The 19,033-nt window shown below is 42.5% G+C and overlaps 1 protein-coding gene across 1 annotated transcript in view; it reads right to left on the reverse strand.

Moving 5' to 3' along the window:
- Positions 1–1,239: 1,239 nt before the first annotated feature.
- The window catches only part of EPHX2 (epoxide hydrolase 2), a 75,374-nt gene continuing 57,580 nt past the window's right edge, over positions 1,240–19,033 (reverse strand). Inside the window, exons 15-19 of the mRNA XM_054988761.1 lie at positions 17,477–17,579; positions 10,332–10,401; positions 7,661–7,741; positions 6,514–6,572; positions 1,240–3,287 (exon numbers count right to left, since the gene is read on the reverse strand). Coding sequence (XP_054844736.1) covers positions 3,203–3,287; positions 6,514–6,572; positions 7,661–7,741; positions 10,332–10,401; positions 17,477–17,579 — 398 coding nt within the window. The 3' untranslated portion in view covers positions 1,240–3,202. The remainder of the gene's footprint in view (positions 3,288–6,513; positions 6,573–7,660; positions 7,742–10,331; positions 10,402–17,476; positions 17,580–19,033) is intronic.

The raw sequence follows: 19,033 nt of genomic DNA on the forward strand, positions 1-19,033 counted from the left end.
GGGGATACGTGGGAAGGCCTTGCAATGGCTGGTCTCCTTCCTTCATGGTCAGGGACAGAGGGTAGCGCTTGGGAAGCAGATGTCATGCCACCCCTTGGTGTGTAGTGTCCCTCATGGGGCAATTCTCTCCCCAATGTTGTTCAACATCTATATGCACCCCTCGCCCAGATGATCCATAGTTATGAGCTGGGTTTCCACCAGTATGCTGGACACCCAGCTATATCTGTTGATGGATGGCCAACTGGACATCACACCAGACACCCTGGCCAAGGGGTTGGATGTCATGGCAAAATGGTTGAGACAGAGTTGATTGAAGTTGAATCCTCTGAAGACGAAGGTTCTGCATCTGGGATGATGGGTAAGGGGATCCAGCCCCTGCCATTTGACAGAGTGCAGTTAATGCCTACGTTGATGGGTGAGAAGCCTGAGTGTGATCCTGGATGTTACCCTGTTCATGAAGGCCTAGGTAGCAGCAGTTGCCAGTTCTGCATTTTTTCATCCTTGGCAGGTCAGGCAGCTTGCCCCCAATTTCTCCTCACAGTGTTCCATGCAACAGTCACCTCCAGACTGGACTACTGTAACTTGCTGTATGCAGGGCTGCCCTTAGTCCTGACCCAGAAACTGCAGCTGGTCTAGAATGCAGCAGCACATCTCTTTACCTGGACCTTGCTTAGGGCACATATCCATCTGGTGCTGTCTCCCAGGTGAGTTACAGATCCGGTTCAAGTTTTTGACATTTAAAGCCCTTCACGATCTGGGACCAGTATACCGCCTCTCCCCATATGTCCCTCAGAGAATTCTGCATCCTGCCAACAAGCAGTTACTGGTGGTCCCCAGCCTGAGGGACATTCACATGACCTCAACCAGGGCTAGAGGTTTCTTGGCCCTGGTGTCAGCCTGGTACAACACTCTTCAGGTTGAGATCTGGGCCCTGCAAGATCTGTTGCAGTTCTGCAGGGCCTGTAAAATGGAGCTGTTCTGCTGGGCCTTTGGCTGAGGTGATTTGTCCCTCCTCACTGCTCGTGTCCCACCATTCCAGCCCTGGATATTAACTTGCCAGCTGCACTTTACAGCTTTATTCAGCCTTTAGTTGAAATGGACAGCAGACACCTCTTTGTATCTGCAACTGTTAATACTTATATGGTTTGTTTTAACGTAAATTTGCTTATTTTTAATATTGTTGTGACCCACCCTGAGCCTGCTTGTGGGGAGGGTGGGCTATAAATCTAATAAATGACATAAAATGAAAATATTTTATTAGCAATAAAAGCAGTTAGCAGGAACTTGCCTGAAATGAAAAACCCAAACACCCAGAAAGTCCCATGTTCTGCAAGCACTTGGGAGCAATTGCACAGGGGATGGTGTTACTTTGTACATAATAAGGAGAACCCAAGTTCAACATCCAATATTTCCAGTTAAAGGCTGGAAGGTACATTAAGATTCTGAAATCCAGATTCTGCACTGAGGAAAACTGAATTCAGCTACCCTCATAGCCACACCCATTGTGAGCGTCTTTTGATGCATCTAGACAGGGAGAGAGGCAAGTTCGTCCCAAATTACTGGAAATCTTATTTGGCAACTCCTCTGACTGCTGAGATATCAAACACAAACTACTTCTAATGTTGATTGCGAAGAAAACTTGCTGCCGTTCAGTGCTAGAAAACTTTCTAATAGCCGAGATTGACCAGAAACTCAATTCTTCGTTGATTACAACGCTCTTGGTTCCTCCACATGCTCAGCAAAGATCCCAACCTTTCTTCAAGGAGCTCATAGTTCTCCCCTTTATTTTGTCCCCACAACAACCCTATGAGGTAGGTTAGGCAGAAATGACAAGCCCAAGGTCATCCAAGGAGCTTTGTGGCTTAGTGACCATCTTCAGTAGCAATCCATCCACTTAGAGCCCCTGCCCATAGTAAGAAGCAAAATTCTTGGCTGGATAGACCAGTGCAAACTAGATGGGATAGCTAGAGATCTGTGAATGGATTCGGGGGGGGGGCAGGGGTTGCAGCCACGGAGGACACGATCAAGTGCCCTTTGCTCTAGCTTGAGAGTCAATGTCGTACGGTGGTTAGAGTATCAGACTAGGATCTGGAAAGGGTGATTTCAGCTCCTCCTCGTGCTAGTAATGCACTCTCAGCTTCACCTACTTTAGAGAGATGCTGGGAGGATAAAAGAGGAAAAGGAGAACCTGTATGCCTTGAGCTGGGGGGCGTGGGGGGGGGATTAAAAGGCACTAATAGGCAGAGCTGCTACTTCTCCCATGGAAGAACATGTGTGCTTGTGCATGTGATTCCTTTGTGTTTCCTACACAGGGCAAACCGCTGAGATGGGGATCAAAAGTTCAGAAAATAAAGTAAAAAGGTTTAAGCCCTTCCAGCTGCAATGGCGGCTCAAAAAACCCATGCATGCATGACACCTTCATAGATCTCCCACCATCATGTGCAGTTTGGTCACAGCACCTGTTTGCTGAACTCTGGCTTTCATGGCAACTCTCTTTCTGTCCTTCCACACTATGCAGGAAGGCCAGTGAGGAGGGCTACTCTGTCCATTTTCCTCTAGGTAGAAGAAAATGCACCTCTGGTTAACTGGCTAAGCAAACAGCCAGATCTAGACGTTAGTACTGAGCTTAGCAAGAAGGCAGCAGCGCCTGTTCCTTGTTCTTTTTAAGAAAAGAGAAACTGCAAACCAGTGCAGAAAGAGAAAGGCTCTCCTTCACAGAACCCAACTGCATTTCCCAAAGCATTTCATAGACACCGACTTCAATGATGGCTAAAATATCTTGCTGGGACAGACAATTCTAATAAGAAATATCATAGATTACCTGGGATGATTTTCTTAGTTTCTCTTTGGCCTCTAAACTTATTAAGCGTCTAGGAACAAAATGAGCTGATGAGGTCTAGGATTGGTCTAAGATATTCTGTTATCCCAAGCAAGGTGTACCCATTACTGCTCCTAGGTCATCAATGGCTGGGAGAGAGGTGAGCTGAGAATGGGCGTCCTCCCTGAACCTCCCCAAGGACTGGCTTGGGTGGCTTGGTTGGAGAACAGCTCCTGCTAGGGGACAAAAATCTAATCTATATAAAAATACATTTCACTTATGTTCACTGCTTTCAGAACAATTCTCTATAATTCCCCCAACTCCCCGACAGTTCTCAGAATCAACCAGTGAGAATCCAAGCCAGGTGGGTCCTGGGAGACTTGCTTAGAGCTTGGCAGAAGTTTGCGGAGAAGCATTCTTGTGAACTTCCTCCAGCCATCCAATGAGGATTTTGTTAAGAGCTGCAGGCCTGTGGGGGAAAATACACCATTGGCAAAGGAATTATTTTTCTGTATACAGAAAGGCCTAAACTGTGTGCCCAGAGTATATACTACATGAAGGCACATGATACAAATTCATTCCATGCTGTGTACATTTTTAATGCTGCATTTCTCATTTTGAACTGTACCCTTTAAAAAAAGAATATTTATACAATATACTAAGAGCTGGTAAAGCTTAGCAGCTAAAAGTGGGACCTGCAAGAATCGCAAGGTCCACAGATCAAATCCTGCTCTGCTCTGGGTTTGCCAGGTAGCCTCTGGCCTCAGCGACTCTGGCTAAAGTAGGCAGGATACAGCCATTGCCCTACATTACAGGACTGCTATAAGAATTGTTAAGAAAGATAGACCAAGCTGTTGGAACACTTTAAAATGCTACCTAAATATTAGCTATGATGAATTAAATATCTTAATTATGATGCATGTCATCAACAATTGCATAACAAATATATTATGGAAATGACTAGGGATTTGATACTAAGTACAACCAGATAAGCCAGACCATTAAAAGTGTCTATGCTACTAGATTATACATTAGGCAAAAAAAAAATCTGAGATGTATTTGGAAATCTGAAACGTACAAAATATGCAGTTTGCACACACTATTCTGAACTCACCATTCACGGTTTCGTTGGATCCGGATATCTTAAATTTTGCACAGAACGGTACAGTGGGTAAAAGCAAAGATCGAGCCAGAGGCAGGTAGATCACAAAAGCCTGGAATGGAGTCTGCACTTCCACTGCAAGTGCCTTTCTCAGCCTGCGTATTTTCAAACCCTTTCTCTGCAGCCATAAAGGCCAAGGAACTTCTTTTTTTTTTTTAAGTGGGAAGAATTCTGACCCTTATGTCAATTCTCAACTCAGCTCCACATCTCTGGTAAGGGGCAAAGTGTGACCACTAGGATCTGAAGCAGAGATGGGCAGACTTCTCCAGGTCCCAAACAAAAGCAGACCTACTATTTTAAGACCCAACCTTTAGCCAGAAAAGCATTTGAGGCTGGAGGCAGGCAGGAGGGCAAGACTGATTTCCTTCTGTGCTTGCACCTGAGTGGCAAACTAGTGACCCCACAGCCACAAATATGGAAGAGAGAGAAGAAAAGTTCTTTGGGAGACAGAATAAAGAACAGACTCCAGTAGTCTTGTCCATATAAACATGAAAAGGCTTTCTGTTACCTGATTTTACTTTAAATTCTCAAGCTGCGAACAGCACATGGGATAAAAGCCACCTGGGCCACAAGGGCAGCCTTATGCTCCTAAGTACAAGGAACAGCCCCGGGAGCCTGTAGTAAGCCTTGAACTGGTAGAACTAAAAGATGCCACCAGGCAAGGATTACAGATGTGCGCTCCATCCTACATGCTGCTGGCCAAAAGGAGAGGGTCTCTCAACACCAGCATGTCAGGCAATATGCACTGATCTCCGTTAAAAACTTCAGACCAGGCTTGTCCACTGGTCTGAGCACATAGGAGTTGTGCTGGTTCTTGCTGACTACAGACTGCCTTGACCTCCCCCCCTCCCCTTCCACAAGAAGGCACTTCTTTACACAGCACATAATAAACAAATGGAATATGCTGCTACAGTATGTAGTGAGGCTGTAGGCTTTTACAATTTAGCCTCACTTGCCCATTAAAACAACCTCCAAAGTGGGCCCCACAAATATAAGAAGGATATATTTATTAACAGCTGTTAGCCAAATGGAACCTCCATGTTCAGTGGCAGTATACCTTAGAACAGCAGGCGCTAGGAATGAATGACAAAGGAGGGCTGCTGCCCTCGAGCCCCACTAGTAGTAGCCCTCCTAAAAGCAGCTAGCTTGCCCCTGCTGGAAAAAAGAAGTTGGACTAAGCAGATCTTTGCATGGACTATTCTCATCTTTGTTCCATGGGGTCAGACTCACTAAGCTGGGATGGAAGCATCATTCCAATCTTGATCAGGAGGTTCCAAAAGAATTCCTTGCTTGCTCCGTAACATGGAATAAGAACAAGAGCTGCACAGCCACGTTGGATGGAAATGACACCCCCCCCCCCACCCAGGTTCCTCCCACACTCTGCTTATGGACATCACTCAGTTCTCAGTATTATTTTCATGTTCTGGGGTATCTCCTCTGCCTTTGGATTAACAGTTCTACCCTTTACCGCTCCGTTCTCCCCTGTTCATGTGCCATAAATTCAGGACAAAATTCCAGTGGTAGTTTAACCAGCAAGGTTTTAGTCTTCCTTGTAAAATGGGTTTTCTGAGTGTATGTTTGAGTCTTTACCAGGAGCCAGACTACCTCCCCGGCAGTCTTATTTATTTATGTCTCTGTTGGAATTTATCATCCCTTGTGCAGGACGGTGCTGAAATGCAATTCCACCCAGCAGCTCATTTAACTGCCTTTCAGCATATCACTGTTTTTTTTAATGGCTGCTCTGACATTAGAACAAGACAGAGATTGCAAGAAACACAGATGAACGATAGGGCAGAGAGAAGGCGGAGGCAACGAGGCGGGCAGTTTTATGGAGGTAATGAAGTGCTGCTCTCATTTACACATGCATACAGGGAAGGGCTTGATGCACAGAAACTTTAATAAGTGTGGAGCTAAAGGGTCTTAGTACAATTTCCATGGGTGCCTTTTGTTTATCCATCTACGCATTTTTATTCTGCCATTCCTCTAAGGGGCTTGGGGGAGGGGACCATGCAATCTGCATGTACATGTGCTTCTGAACGTGCATCCTGTCCAGAGCAATGCAGCCAGGACAGACTGCGTTCTCCCTCCCTTGGAGGAATCTGATGATCCGCATCCAATAATTTTACTGATATGTAAGAAGTATCTCCATTGCTGGATTCTGCCAATGAACTATAGCTTTCATTTGTTGCATGGCTTTTTCTGTTGTGGCACCTGGAATACAGAACCCCCTCCTTAATGAACTTTACCTTTTCATGGTCAACTTTAGGTGCCAGATGAAAAGTGTTTTATTTTTAGTTTTGTCCAGGCTTTTTTGACAGTCGGTTTGGACTGAGGACATTTGTATCACCAAAGTATTTTTATTTCTTGATGCAGAACTTTTAGCAAAGAGTATGAATGATCTTTCCTGCATGCTTATTAGACTCTTTCATCCCTCCCCCTTCCCCCTGAGCAACCTGCAGGTATTTCTTTGTCACATGCTTTTAAGATATTCCTATGCCTCTCCCATCCTTTCCCAGTAATCAACACGACATACCTCTCCATCTGTGTAAAATGCCCACACTCCTCAATGTGGCCACGGGTCAGGTGAGGGATCTACAAAGGAACAGGTTAAGGTCAGATCCAGCCCAGATCATTCAAGAAGTATGTACTCCATATCACAGAATCATAGGGCTGGAAGGGACCTCCAGGGTCATCTAGTCCAACCCCCTGCACAATGCAGGAAACTATCTCCTCTCCCCACACCCCCAGTGACCCCTGCTCTATGCCCAGAAGACGGCAAAACACCGTCAGGATCCCTAGCCAAACTGACCTGGGGAAAATTGCTTCCTGACCTCAAAGTGGCAAAGGGGCTACGAGAACTAAGCACTGATGTAACCATTCCTGCCCTCCCTCTCATGACCTGCCTAGTTCCACAGAATAAGCATTGCTGTCAGATGATCTTCTAGCCTCTGCTTAAAAACCTCCAAAGAAGGTGAGCCCACCACCTCCCGAGGAAGCCCGTTCCACCAAGGAAACGCTCCAACTGTAAGGAAGTTCTTCCTAATGTTTAGCCAAGAACTCTTTTGATCTAATTGCAGCCCGTTGGTTCTGGTCTGACCTTCTAGGGCAATGGAGTGGAGTGCATGTTCCACACGCATAAAATCACTGGCTCACCCCCTAGCACCCTCTGGGAAAGGCCTTTACTCAAAAAGCTTTGGAGAGCCACTGCCAATCTGGGTAGACAACTGCAGGATTTTTAAAAACAGAAATAGCAGCCATGTGGTGCCCTAAGTTGGACTTCAGCTACATTGGAGCAGAGAGGAAGGGGTTTAACTCTTTCATACCAAGCCCCCGCCTCGTTTTGAAAGAAGAGTCCTTCCTACCCACTACTTTTAGCCTCAGCAAGAAACTGACAATCACAAGGTTCTTTTAAGACCAATGCTAGCGGAGGAGGAGGAAGTAAGAATAAAGTTGGTTTCAGCTGGAGAAAACATGTAGCTGCTACTTTGGTTTTAAAAATGTTGGGACAATCAGTTCATGGGGCTTCTAGTGTCCTGTCCAGCTAGGCTTGGATCTTTCAGTGGGGACTCTCTTCCAAGGGCCAATAGGAAGGCACAGTTCGGTCTGAATGACAACTAATTTTGTGTATTCCCGTTGAGTGTCAGTGGCTGCTATAAAGGTCAACAGCACAGTTCACTTACCCATTCCTCCATGTTTTTGCTCATTTCTGGATGCAGAACTCTGTCTTTACCAGCGGTGACCATCAACGCCGGCACTCTGATCTGTGGATTTAAAGAGACGACAAGAGCGGAGATAGTTCGTTGCAGAGAAAAGCCAACCATTATTCTAAGAGTTGCCCACAGAGGTCAGGAATAATTACACTGGAGAAGTGCAGGGCAGAGAAAACTTGTGTGAAGCTACTAAATCTTTTGCAAGCAACCATCCCCGGGCACAGAAATGAAGTTACATATATGGGGGGAAGGCAGCCCCACTGTAAATCAAAGCATTAGGGCTATGGAGGCAAATCCCAGTTATGCTAGTATCTTCCTGCAAAAATCTTCCTGATTTATTGTAGATGCATTTTTGCCAGAGGCCACAGAGTATAAGGATCCTTCCATAAAACCCAAGAAATATTCAGGGACTGGTGGTAATTGTCTTTCTATACCTAGGAATAGATCCTACCCCCCTGATGTGCATGGCACTTTGACCTGGAGAGAAGGAAGGCAATTTTTTGCAAATTTCCCCCTCTTGCTGCAGATCTCTACATCACCCCTCTTGGTGTTTCTTGGTATCCACTGACCCATGGGGCATGATTTCAGGCACCCCATCGGCTGCAGCAGGAAAGCTCTCCATCTAGCCCAGTTCAGCGTGCACTGGACAGGATTCAATCCTATAAAATCATTATCATCAAAAATGATTATGTCCCGCTTTGCAGAACTACTGCTGCTCTTTACATGTCATAGATCCAGAGGAGTTAGCCGTGTTAGTCTGTAATAGCAAAATCGAAAAGAGTCCAGTAGCACCTTTAAGACTAAGCAACTTTACTGTAGCATAAGCTTTTGAGAATCACAATTCTCTGTGGTTCTCGAAAGCTTATGCTACAATAAAGTTGGTTAGTCTTAAAGGTGCTACTGGACTCTTTTCGATTTTACATGTCATGTCATTCTGGACTCAGAGTTTACCTTTCTTTTGATGCCCTGGTAATATACACCTCTAGCAGCTGGAGCTAATCTATGCCATAATTAGTCTTTTAAGCTGAGACACTAGACATTCATTCAGAGGGCTGGTAGTCTTCTGTAGGGGCAGTGCCCTACCCAATCACAGCCATGTGCTTTGGCTGGGCTATCTTGATGTAGAGAATTTAGATTTTATTTATTGTTTAAATACAGAGTCCACATGGCTCTAGCTATCAGGATAGAAACAGAAACAGACATCCACAGCAGAGCCAGTGTGGTGTAGTGGGGAGAATGTTGGACAGGGGAATCTGGGGTTCAAATCCCCATTCATGTAACACTTTAAAAATATATTATTATTATTTATAGTCTGCCTTTTTCACTGAGCTCCAAGGCAGACTTCACAGTGCAAGTGAAATACAATATAATCAACAGCTAGGACATTCACTGAGCAAAGTACAACAATGAACAGCAGGACATTCAGTGTAACAGATACCACAGGGTACAGTGGCAGAAAATTTGAAAGCTAGCATAAAGCCAAGCACAGAGATAAAGTCTTTCTGAAAAAAAGCATAACTAGATTACATGGTACATTTAGCAACATTGAAACTCCCTAGTAGGAGCAGTACCCAACAGCACGGTGTATAGTCCCTGTCCCTACCAAGGCATCTCTTTGAGCTACTTCTTATGACAGTCCTATAATCAGGGTAGAAAGCTCTCCTGAATAAGTCAGTTTTGCGCAGTATATGGAAAGCCAGGAGGGTGGGAGCTTTCCCGACATCTTCAGGCAGGCCATTCCATAAGGTGGGGGCTACCACAGAGAATGCACATGTGTGGGCAGCTGTTGATTTTGCCCAAATTTGCAGAAGTGGCATAGAAGTGGGATAAATAAAGAACAGGATTTTTGTTCATATGACTGAGATCGAATCAGAGCATTGTCCAAAATACACAAAGCAGTAACCTAAAAAGCTAAGATGGTCACTGCATGTTCTCCTATCCAGGCACTGACTTCAGGAAACCTCCCATCTATGTACATGCCCTTGAGTCCCATAGAAGGAGGCCTGGGTATAAATCGAATATATTAAGACAGCAATGTCTAAGTCAGACACATTCCAAGGGGACAACAGTCTTCTTTCCTTCCTAGACATTCATCATTTTTTTTAATCTCATCGGTCTTCCAAGCAACTCTAGACAACACAGAAAGTTGCCCCCTCCCCATTTTATCTACCCAACAATCCTGAAAAGTAGGTGAGGTTACCAGCTCATGGTTATCCAGCAACCTTCATGACCGAAGCAGGAATTGGAACCTGGGGGCTATCAGTTCTAGGGAGGCGCCAGCATGAACCCTGGAGTAAATCTCTGCCAACAGACTGGGTTAGGTCAGCGAAAAAGGACTTGCTCGCCTTCTGCTGCAGCCTCAAACTTATTTATTTACACTGTTTATTCTCAACGATCTCTCAAGTTGTGCTCCTAGGCAAGGACTCATCCCAGGGAAAAGCATGAGGGAAGAGTCAGAACAGGAAGGGGAAAACGGGCAGAACCTGCCCCTTCTTCCATTAGTGGAAACTTTCCACATCACCCAGCCCACTCTAACCACTATGTGAGAAGAGGAGAGAATCCCTTGGGAAAAGGGCAGGATAAAAATGCATAGACAGTACAGACTTCTGGAATCCCAACCCCCCCACCCCTCCCACCATACCTTTCTGCCTTGTGCAGACGCATTCCAGCTCCAGTTTGCCTCCATGTTCCGGTACCAGTTCACGGGTCCCCTGAAAGAAAGAAAGGGCAACGGCCAAGTGGATTGGCAGCCAAGAAGTTCTTGCTGCTGCTTATACCCTTGTCCAACACACAGCCATGAAGCCCTCACAGAACAGGCTACCCAAGCATAATAAAGCCCTGCCGGGTCAGTGGAGAGTCTCCCTCCTTGCCTGGCATCGTTTCCAGCAACAAAGCTCTCTCAAGCAGGGCATAAAAGAAACGGACATCCTGAGTTCGCCCCAAGTGTCTAGCATTTAAAGATATAGACAACCACTATCTTATGGCTGCAAATGCCGTTCAGATAAAGGTCCATGAGGAAGTAATTCTTAAGCCAATATGCCTCATAGGCATTCAGCCTCAATGGTAACCACAGGAAAGGGGCAAATGTAACCTCTCTTGGGCATCTGCCTGGCCCAGTGGCAACGGGTGCATCAGCTTCTTTGGTTAGAAGATTTATTTTTTTTTTTGAAAATTTTTTTATTGGGTTAGAATCTGTTATTTTTACATTTACATTCAATTTCCCCCAAATTTTACATTTCTAACCCCCTCCCTTTCCCCCCCTTTTATTGACTTCCAACAGCTTTCCAACCCTTTGTCCCTTTTCCCTTACTTCTATTAAATTCCTCTATCTAAAACAAATATATATTCTCCATTATACTAAGCAGTACATCCTTAACTACTTTTCTTATAGTATACCCAAACTGTAAGTCTTTGTTTCCATCTTAAATAAACAATTTATCCCATTTTCCAATTTTAAATATTTCTATATATCATAAACCATAAAAATCTTACACATTTTAAATCAAACAATTTGACTTATTCTCTATATATTACTCATTCTATCTTTTTATGGTAATTCTATATAACTCTCGTCACATAGTCAATCAATTTGATTCGTCTGTACATTCAGTTTGGTGCATTATACAAATCTTATCAAAGAAAGAAAATATTGTTGGTTACTCAATCCTTATATTTAATCCTTATCATTAATTATTTTCTATCAATATTCTATTTATTAACCTATATATATCTATATATATATCAATCTGTTAATCTAACTGCTTATAAATTCACATTTATCTCTTCCCCCCCCCGGTAAAGTCACCCCCCTCTACATTTTATTATACTTCAGTAGTTCTCAAACTGCCACAGTTTTCCTCCCACCTCCCATTTCTTCTCCAGATATTGTTTCAGCTTCTCCCAGTCTGTGTTAAACTGCCCTGAGTCCAGATTTCTCAGTTTTCTTGTCATCTTGTCCATTTCTGCCATGTACAGCAATGTGTAGATCCAATCTTCAATAGTTGGCACTTCTTGTACTTTCCATTTTTGCGCATATAAAAGTCTGGCTGCTGCTGTCATATAAAATATCAACGTCCTATGATGGGCTGGAATTCCCTCCATTCCCAAGTTTAGCAGCAGGAGTTCTGGGTTCTTATTTATTTGAAATTGTAAAATTTCACTCATTTCTCTTATTATTTCCCCCCAGTACTGCCTAGCTACCTCACACGACCACCACATATGATAGAGGGAGCCCTCATGCTTCCTACATTTCCAGCATTTATTAGAAGTGTTCAAATTCCCTAGCGCAATCTTCTTTGGTGTCATGTACCAACGATAGATCATTTTGTAGATATTCTCTTTAATATTTGTACATGTCGTTGTCTTCATTGTAGTCTTCCACAAGTATTCCCATGCCTCCATTGTTATCTCTTTGTTAAAATTTATAGCCCATTTCACCATTTGTGTTTTAACTGTCTCATCCTCAGTATACCATTTCAACAGTACTTGGTATACCTTGGATATTCTTTTCTTGTCCTCCTTAAGAAGGGTCTGCTCTAGTTCCGAATTCTCTATTCGTATACCTCCCTTTACAGAGTCCGAGTTATACAAATCTCTGATCTGTCTATACTGGAACCAATCATAGTTCGGTGATAGTTCCTCTTGCGTCTTTATTCTAAGTTTAGATGCTTCTATTTTAGTTATTTCTTTGTAAGTTAAACATTGTCGTTCGTTATCAACAGCTCTCGGGTCTATCACCTCATATGGAACCACCCACCAAGGAGTTCCTTCTTGTAGGTAAATTCTGTACTTCTTCCAGATTGTGTATAAACTTCTCCGTACAAAATGGTGCAGGAACATCGAGTTGACCTTTACTTTGTCATGCCATAGGTATGCATGCCATCCAAATATTTTTTTATATCCCTCTAGGGCTAATAGTTTCTTGTTCTTTAATGTCATCCACTCCTTCAGCCAAACTAGGCAGATTGCATCGTGGTAAAGTCTCAGGTTGGGCAGTTGCATTCCGCCTCTTTCCTTTGCATCTTGTAAAACTTTCATTTTCACTCGAGGCTTCTTGCCTGCCCATACAAAATCTGATATTTTCCTCTGCCATTTTTCAAATTGTTTAGAGTCTCTGGTGATTGGTATTGTCTGTAGCAAAAACATCACTCTTGGTAACACATTCATTTTAACTGCTGCAATCCTACCCAACCATGACAGATTGAGCCTATTCCATTTGATCAAGTCTCTCTCAATCTGAGTCCATAGTTTTTCATAATTATTCTTGAACAAATCTATATTCTTTGCAGTCAGTTCAATTCCCAAATATTTCACCTTACTTGTTACTTCACAGTCCGTTGTTTCCATTAACAATTGTAGTTTCTGCTTAGTCATATTTTTGCATAGTATCTTTGACTTCTTTTTATTAATAAAGAAACCTGCCAAATCTCCAAACTCCTTGATCTTATCTATCACTTTTGGCATGTTCTCCAGTGGGTCCTCTACAATTAACATTATGTCATCCGCAAATGCTCTGACCTTGTATGAATAGTCCTTTATTTTTATTCCTCGGATTTCCTCGTCTTGTCGTATTTGTATCATCAGAATCTCCAATACTAAAATGAACAACAGTGGAGACAATGGGCAACCTTGTCTTGTTCCTTTGCTTATAGTCAATTTCTTGGTCAATTCATCATTCACCACAATTGCTGCAGTCTGGTCTCTGTAGATTTCCTTAATTGCTCTGATGAATCTTTCTCCTAATTGTAGCTTTTCCATAGTGGCAAACATAAAGTCCCAGTTTAAATTGTCAAATGCCTTTTCAGCGTCAACAAAGAAGAAACCAACCTCTTTATCACAACGCTTATCATAATATTCAATAGCATCCATCACTGTCCTTAAATTGTCTCTTATTTGTCTGTCAGGCAGAAAGCCTGCTTGCTCCTCCTCTATAACTTCCGAAAGCCACCCCTTCAGTCTCTCCGCCAGTATCTTCGCAAAAATTTTATAGTCATTGTTGAGTAACGATATAGGTCTGTAATTTTTCACACTAGTCAAGTCTTGGCCCTCTTTTGGGATCAATGATATGTTCGCTTCAGACCAAGTGTCTGGAATCTTTTGATCCCTTAGAACTCCATTGATCACCTCCTTTAGGAATGGTGCCAGCTCATTGGCCATAGTCTTATAAAATTTAGCTGTAAGTCCATCTGGCCCTGGCGCCTTTCCTAGATTTGCAGATTGTATTGCCTTACTTATTTCCTCATCCGTTACTTCACTGTTCAGTTTATTTCTCCAAGCGTCCGAGATTTCTGGAAGTGTCATTTTCTCCAGATATGACGCTATTGAATCTTTATTTACTTCTTTCTTATTATACAGTTTAGCGTAGAATTTATAAAAGGCTCTACTAATGGTATTCTGTTCCAAATACATTTTGTCATCTTCACAAATTTTATTTATTGTTTTCTTTTCCCTTCTCTTCTTCAGTTGCCATGCCAGGTACTTCCCAGGTTTATTTGCACCCTCAAACACTTTCTGATTCAACCTTTTGAGATTCCACTCCAATTCTTTATTACTCATTGCTGTTAGCTGTTCTTGCAGTATTTTAATTTCCTGGTATAATTTCTTTTTCCCTGGTCTCTTTTTTAACTGTATTTCTTTAGTTTTTATTTTCTCCTCAATCTCTTGTCTCTTCTCCTCTTTCTTCTTTCTTGCTCTACCATTTAAGTCCATTAGTATGCCCCTTATAACCGCCTTATAAGCATCCCAAACTTTATCAGTTGGTACTTCTTTATTCACGTTGTATTGTATGAAAAACTTTGTCTCTCTTCTCAATATTTCCATATTCTCTTTTTCCTGTAACAAATCCTCATTTATTCTCCATGCTTTCCTTTTTCTCCTTTTCCCTAGCTTCCACATAATTGGGTTGTGATCTGAGCCTACCATCGGCATTATTTCTACATCTTTAGTCCATAACGCCAAATCTTTTGAGGCCCAGATCATGTCAATTCTTGATAATGTGGAATGCCTTGCAGAATAAAAAGTAAACTGTCTACTTTTAGGATATTCTCTCCTCCATACATCTTCAAGAGTCTCTTGTTGAATCAACTCAAAAAAGAGCTTTGGTAATAGTCCTCTTTTCTTTTGTGCCATTGTAGTCTTTTTATCCAGTTCCAAGTCTGTCACTCCATTGAAGTCTCCAGCAAGAATTATCTGGTCATATGAAAGATCGTCTAAATGCTTCCTCAAATCCTCAAAGAAGCTCTCTTTTGCACCATTAGGTGCATAAATTCCGACTACCAACACTCTCTTTAAATTCCAAGTACATTCCACTGCTACAAATCTGGCTTCCACATCTTTCATTATGAATTTTGGTTGTAGCTCCTCTTTTACATACAACACCACTCCTCTTTTTTTCTTACTTGAGGTCGCTACAAAATCCTTGCCCAATTTTCCCAGTTTTAAATATTTTACATCCTGTTTTCGAATATGAGTCTCTTGCAAACAAACAATATCACATTTTTGTTTTAGTAGCCAGTGAAAAATATTTTTTCTCTTGTTCAGTGAATTTAGTCCATTTACATTCCAAGATAATACTTTACACTCCATGTTCATAATCTTGTTGGTAAGTCTTTTTCATTGTCCCTTATAAATCGCTCCATCTCCCGCTCAGATCTGATACGCTTTTTGGCACCTCCAAATTCGAAGGACAAACCCTCTGGGAGCTCCCATCTGTACCTGATTTTCATGTCCTTCAGCATCTGGATTAGCGCTTTATATTTTTTCCGATCTAGTAACACTGATCTGGGTAGTTCCTTCATTATAATAATTGTCTTGCCATCGATCTCCAATGGATCTTGAAACTGTTTAGTCACAATCTTCTCTTTCATGTTTCTTGTTGTAAATTGTACAATCACGTCTCTTGGTACTTTTCTCTGGGTTGCAATTCTCGAGTTCACACGATATGCCACATCTAGGATAGCCACAACTTCCTCCTCCTCCTTCCCCAGGTATTCAGCTAACACCTCGGTCATCTGTTCTTGCGCTGACTTTCCTTCCACTTCTGGCAAGCCGCGAAAACGTAGCTGCTTCTCCATGTGTTTAGTTTCTGCAACTGACATTCTCCCCCTCATCAGTCTCATCTCTGTTTGTTGCGTATCTGCTAAGTTCTCCATCGCGTCTTCTACTGTTTTAACTCTCTGCTGCGTCCCTTGTAATTCATTTTGTATTGTTTCCATACCTTTCTTCACTTCTGACAGCTCCGATTTTACTTCTGACAGCTCCGATTTTACTGTCTGTTTGACCTCTTTGATCAGCTCCAATTTCATGTCTTTAAATTCTTTAATCACCTCCAAAAGTTTTTTATCCAGATTTTCTATTGCCGATTGCCACTCTTTCTTCGACATCGTGGGGCTTGCTTTGGCTCGCTCCCACGAGTCCGCTCTCTTCCTTAGCTCCGTGGCGTTAAATTTAGTACCTTTTTTATTTCAAATGTCCCGGTCTTCTTGCATAAATTAATTTTAAAGGGTCCAAAATGTCGGGCGTCTTTTCTCAATGGTCTCTCTATGATTTTATAATCCAATATGGCCTACTTCCTTTTCCGCTGAAGCCGCGACCCTTCCCCTCTCAAAGATGGCGATTCCCTTCTTCCTGCCCTCCAGCAAGGGCCGCTTCTCTCCAGCCGCTCTATTGTTGTTACGCACTTCCTGTCTCCCGTCTTCCCACAGCAGGTCTCGCGATGGTGTCTTTTTCTCACAGCTCCAAAGCCACAGGTATTCAAAACAATAATCCGATTTCTTTAACAACTTCTTTAAACTTAGTCTCTTTTCTAATACAACTCCTGCCGAAGCTTCCCCTCCTTTTCGCTAGTCTGTTGCAGTTTAAAAGTCTACTTTTTTTCCTCTCTGTTTTTATCAATCTGTCCCGTATCGGAAGATAGTGATCTTTACCTTCCCTTCACTTTCCTCGGGTTGTAATCGCTGTTTCGATTTCAAATTCTCCTTTCCACTTCTTCCCCCAATCGAAGCTTGGGTATGTAGGTCTTATGCCAGCCGAATGGGCCCCAAAACTGCCGCAGAGATTGTAGCCGACCCGTCGCAAGGTGGGACCTCAAGGATCGGGAGGGGACCCGTTATGTAGAGCCCCCCCTCGTCCGAGATCTAACTCACCCTAGGGTCTTGAGCGTTCTTTGCCTGCTCTCCGCCTGAGAGCAGTCGGCCGCGGGCTATTTTCACCCCGCCGGCCGCTTAAAACGGCAGTCCGGTCAGCTCCGCAAATGGAGCTGCGTTAGACCTCCATGAATCCCAAACCGGAAGTCCTTTGGTTAGAAGATTTATGATACATATTTGTGTGTTTCAAGGTGGTGGTTGATCTTTTAATGGCGTTTTAAAATGTGCTTTTAGTCTGAGAACTATTTTAAGCAGCTCTTATGTTCTGTTTCTCTTGTGTCACATTTTGTATGCCGCCTCAGGCAGGTTCCCTGGAGATGAGGCATAAACATTTTCTAAGTAAATAAAATATAACCTGTCTGATTGTTTTTATGCTGTGAGCCACCCACGGGCCGTAAATGTGCTACACAAACGTCATTCATGTAACTTATAAAATGAATTTTAAAAAACTAAAAAACAGCAGGACAAAAGCAAGTAAAAAAATATGAGGGATAAAATTTGAAACGTAAAATCAAGAGCCAGTGACCAGATCTATGGAACAAAACCACTGCAGGGAACAGAAATGTCTCAGTCTGCCTAGACTCAATGAAGTCACTTTCACATTTACTCAGAAGGCTCAACGAGGGGCCATTTCTGCACCTACCTGAAACCAGATTTCTTATACTGCTGGATGTAGTACTGGAGAACAGGCTCTGGCAGAAGGGAACTTGGAGGAGGGTTTTCAGGAAGTCCCACCAGCAGCCCTCCTGCAGCACAAGGAGAAGGGATTACAATACAGCCGAGATCAACGTTCTCCATGTTATTCATTTATTTGCATTACTTATAGCCTTCCTTCCTCACTGAGGCACCAGGTGGACTACGCAGTGTAAATCAACAGGAGCAACATATTCAGAGATTTGAAAACAAGCAGAAATTCGATACAGAGCTGAAACACTGAGCTCCGCCTCCTTTATGGTGGAAAGGTGGCTGATAAATGTTTTAAATAATTAATAAACCTGACATTAAAGCAACAGACAGTATACAATAATACAGTCTACAGTCCCTATCCCTTTACCGATGCATCTCTTTGAACCATTTCCTTACAGTACAGCGCTCCTACCTGTGTAAAAAAAAAGGCCTCCTGAGTAATTCAGTATTGCAATGTTTTTGCAGGTGCCACTTCAAGTCCAATTTTCTTCTTGTCTAACATTCATAGCTTTTTCCTACCCTCTTTTGAATGACCAGTGTCTCTCACTTTTTTCATTCTTCAGGGAATTCCAACCAATCAGGAATCATGCTCTGGTTGTATTGTCGCAATGCTATGCAGCCAATCAGTTCCAGCTTTTTGCTGACATCAGTAAAGAAGCTTATTTACAGTGTGGCCAGGACTCCCTAAGTAGCTATCCCATGGGGGAACTTAGTCAATCGTGAAACAAAACATTTTGGCATCACGTTCATATTATCACCCTAAAAACATGTCTATCTTCATGATGATGTTTGTGAAATGTCTGGACTTGTCATAAAGTAAAGTAAAATTGGGTCACAAATTCATATGATAATTCAGAAAATTTTGAAGATTAACTTAAACCAGAAGTATTTTCATTGGGAATAATGGACAAACAGCTGGAAAACAAGAATGGCACCTTTTTTTATATTATATGACTACAGCAGCAAGGCTTTTATACGCATAAAAAATGGAAAAGTACAGCACTGCCTTCAATAGATGACTGGATTGTGAAAATGATGGAGTTAGCTGAGATGGCTAAACTTACAGTGTTGATTAGAGACGGAACATTGTCTACCTTTATAATGAATTGGAAACCCCTTATTGACTTTCTGCGGGAAACGGAAAAAAATTAGCTGATGATCTGTGGATCTGACTTTTAAGAAGACAATTTGGGGAAACTTACAAAGGGGGGGATACATAGAGAAGGTTAAGTTTATGTATCAATAAGACTACAAAATATTGTTTATAAAGATGTTATACTTGTCGTAGAGAAAACTGAAAATGGTCTATTATATATGTATTTTTATTTCTTTATTTATTTCCTGTTTTTTTCTTCTATAGATATCATAGATAGATATCAGAGAGAGAGAGAGAGAGAGAGAGAGGTATAGGTATACATACATACAGGGCTTTTTTTCTGGGAAAAGAGGTAGTGGAACTCAGTGGGTTGCCCTCGAAGAAAATGGTCACATGGCTGGTGGCCCCGCACCCTGA

The sequence above is a fragment of the Eublepharis macularius genome, chromosome 1 (assembly GCF_028583425.1).
Source record: "Eublepharis macularius isolate TG4126 chromosome 1, MPM_Emac_v1.0, whole genome shotgun sequence".
NCBI classification, from domain to species: Eukaryota; Metazoa; Chordata; class Lepidosauria; order Squamata; family Eublepharidae; genus Eublepharis; species Eublepharis macularius.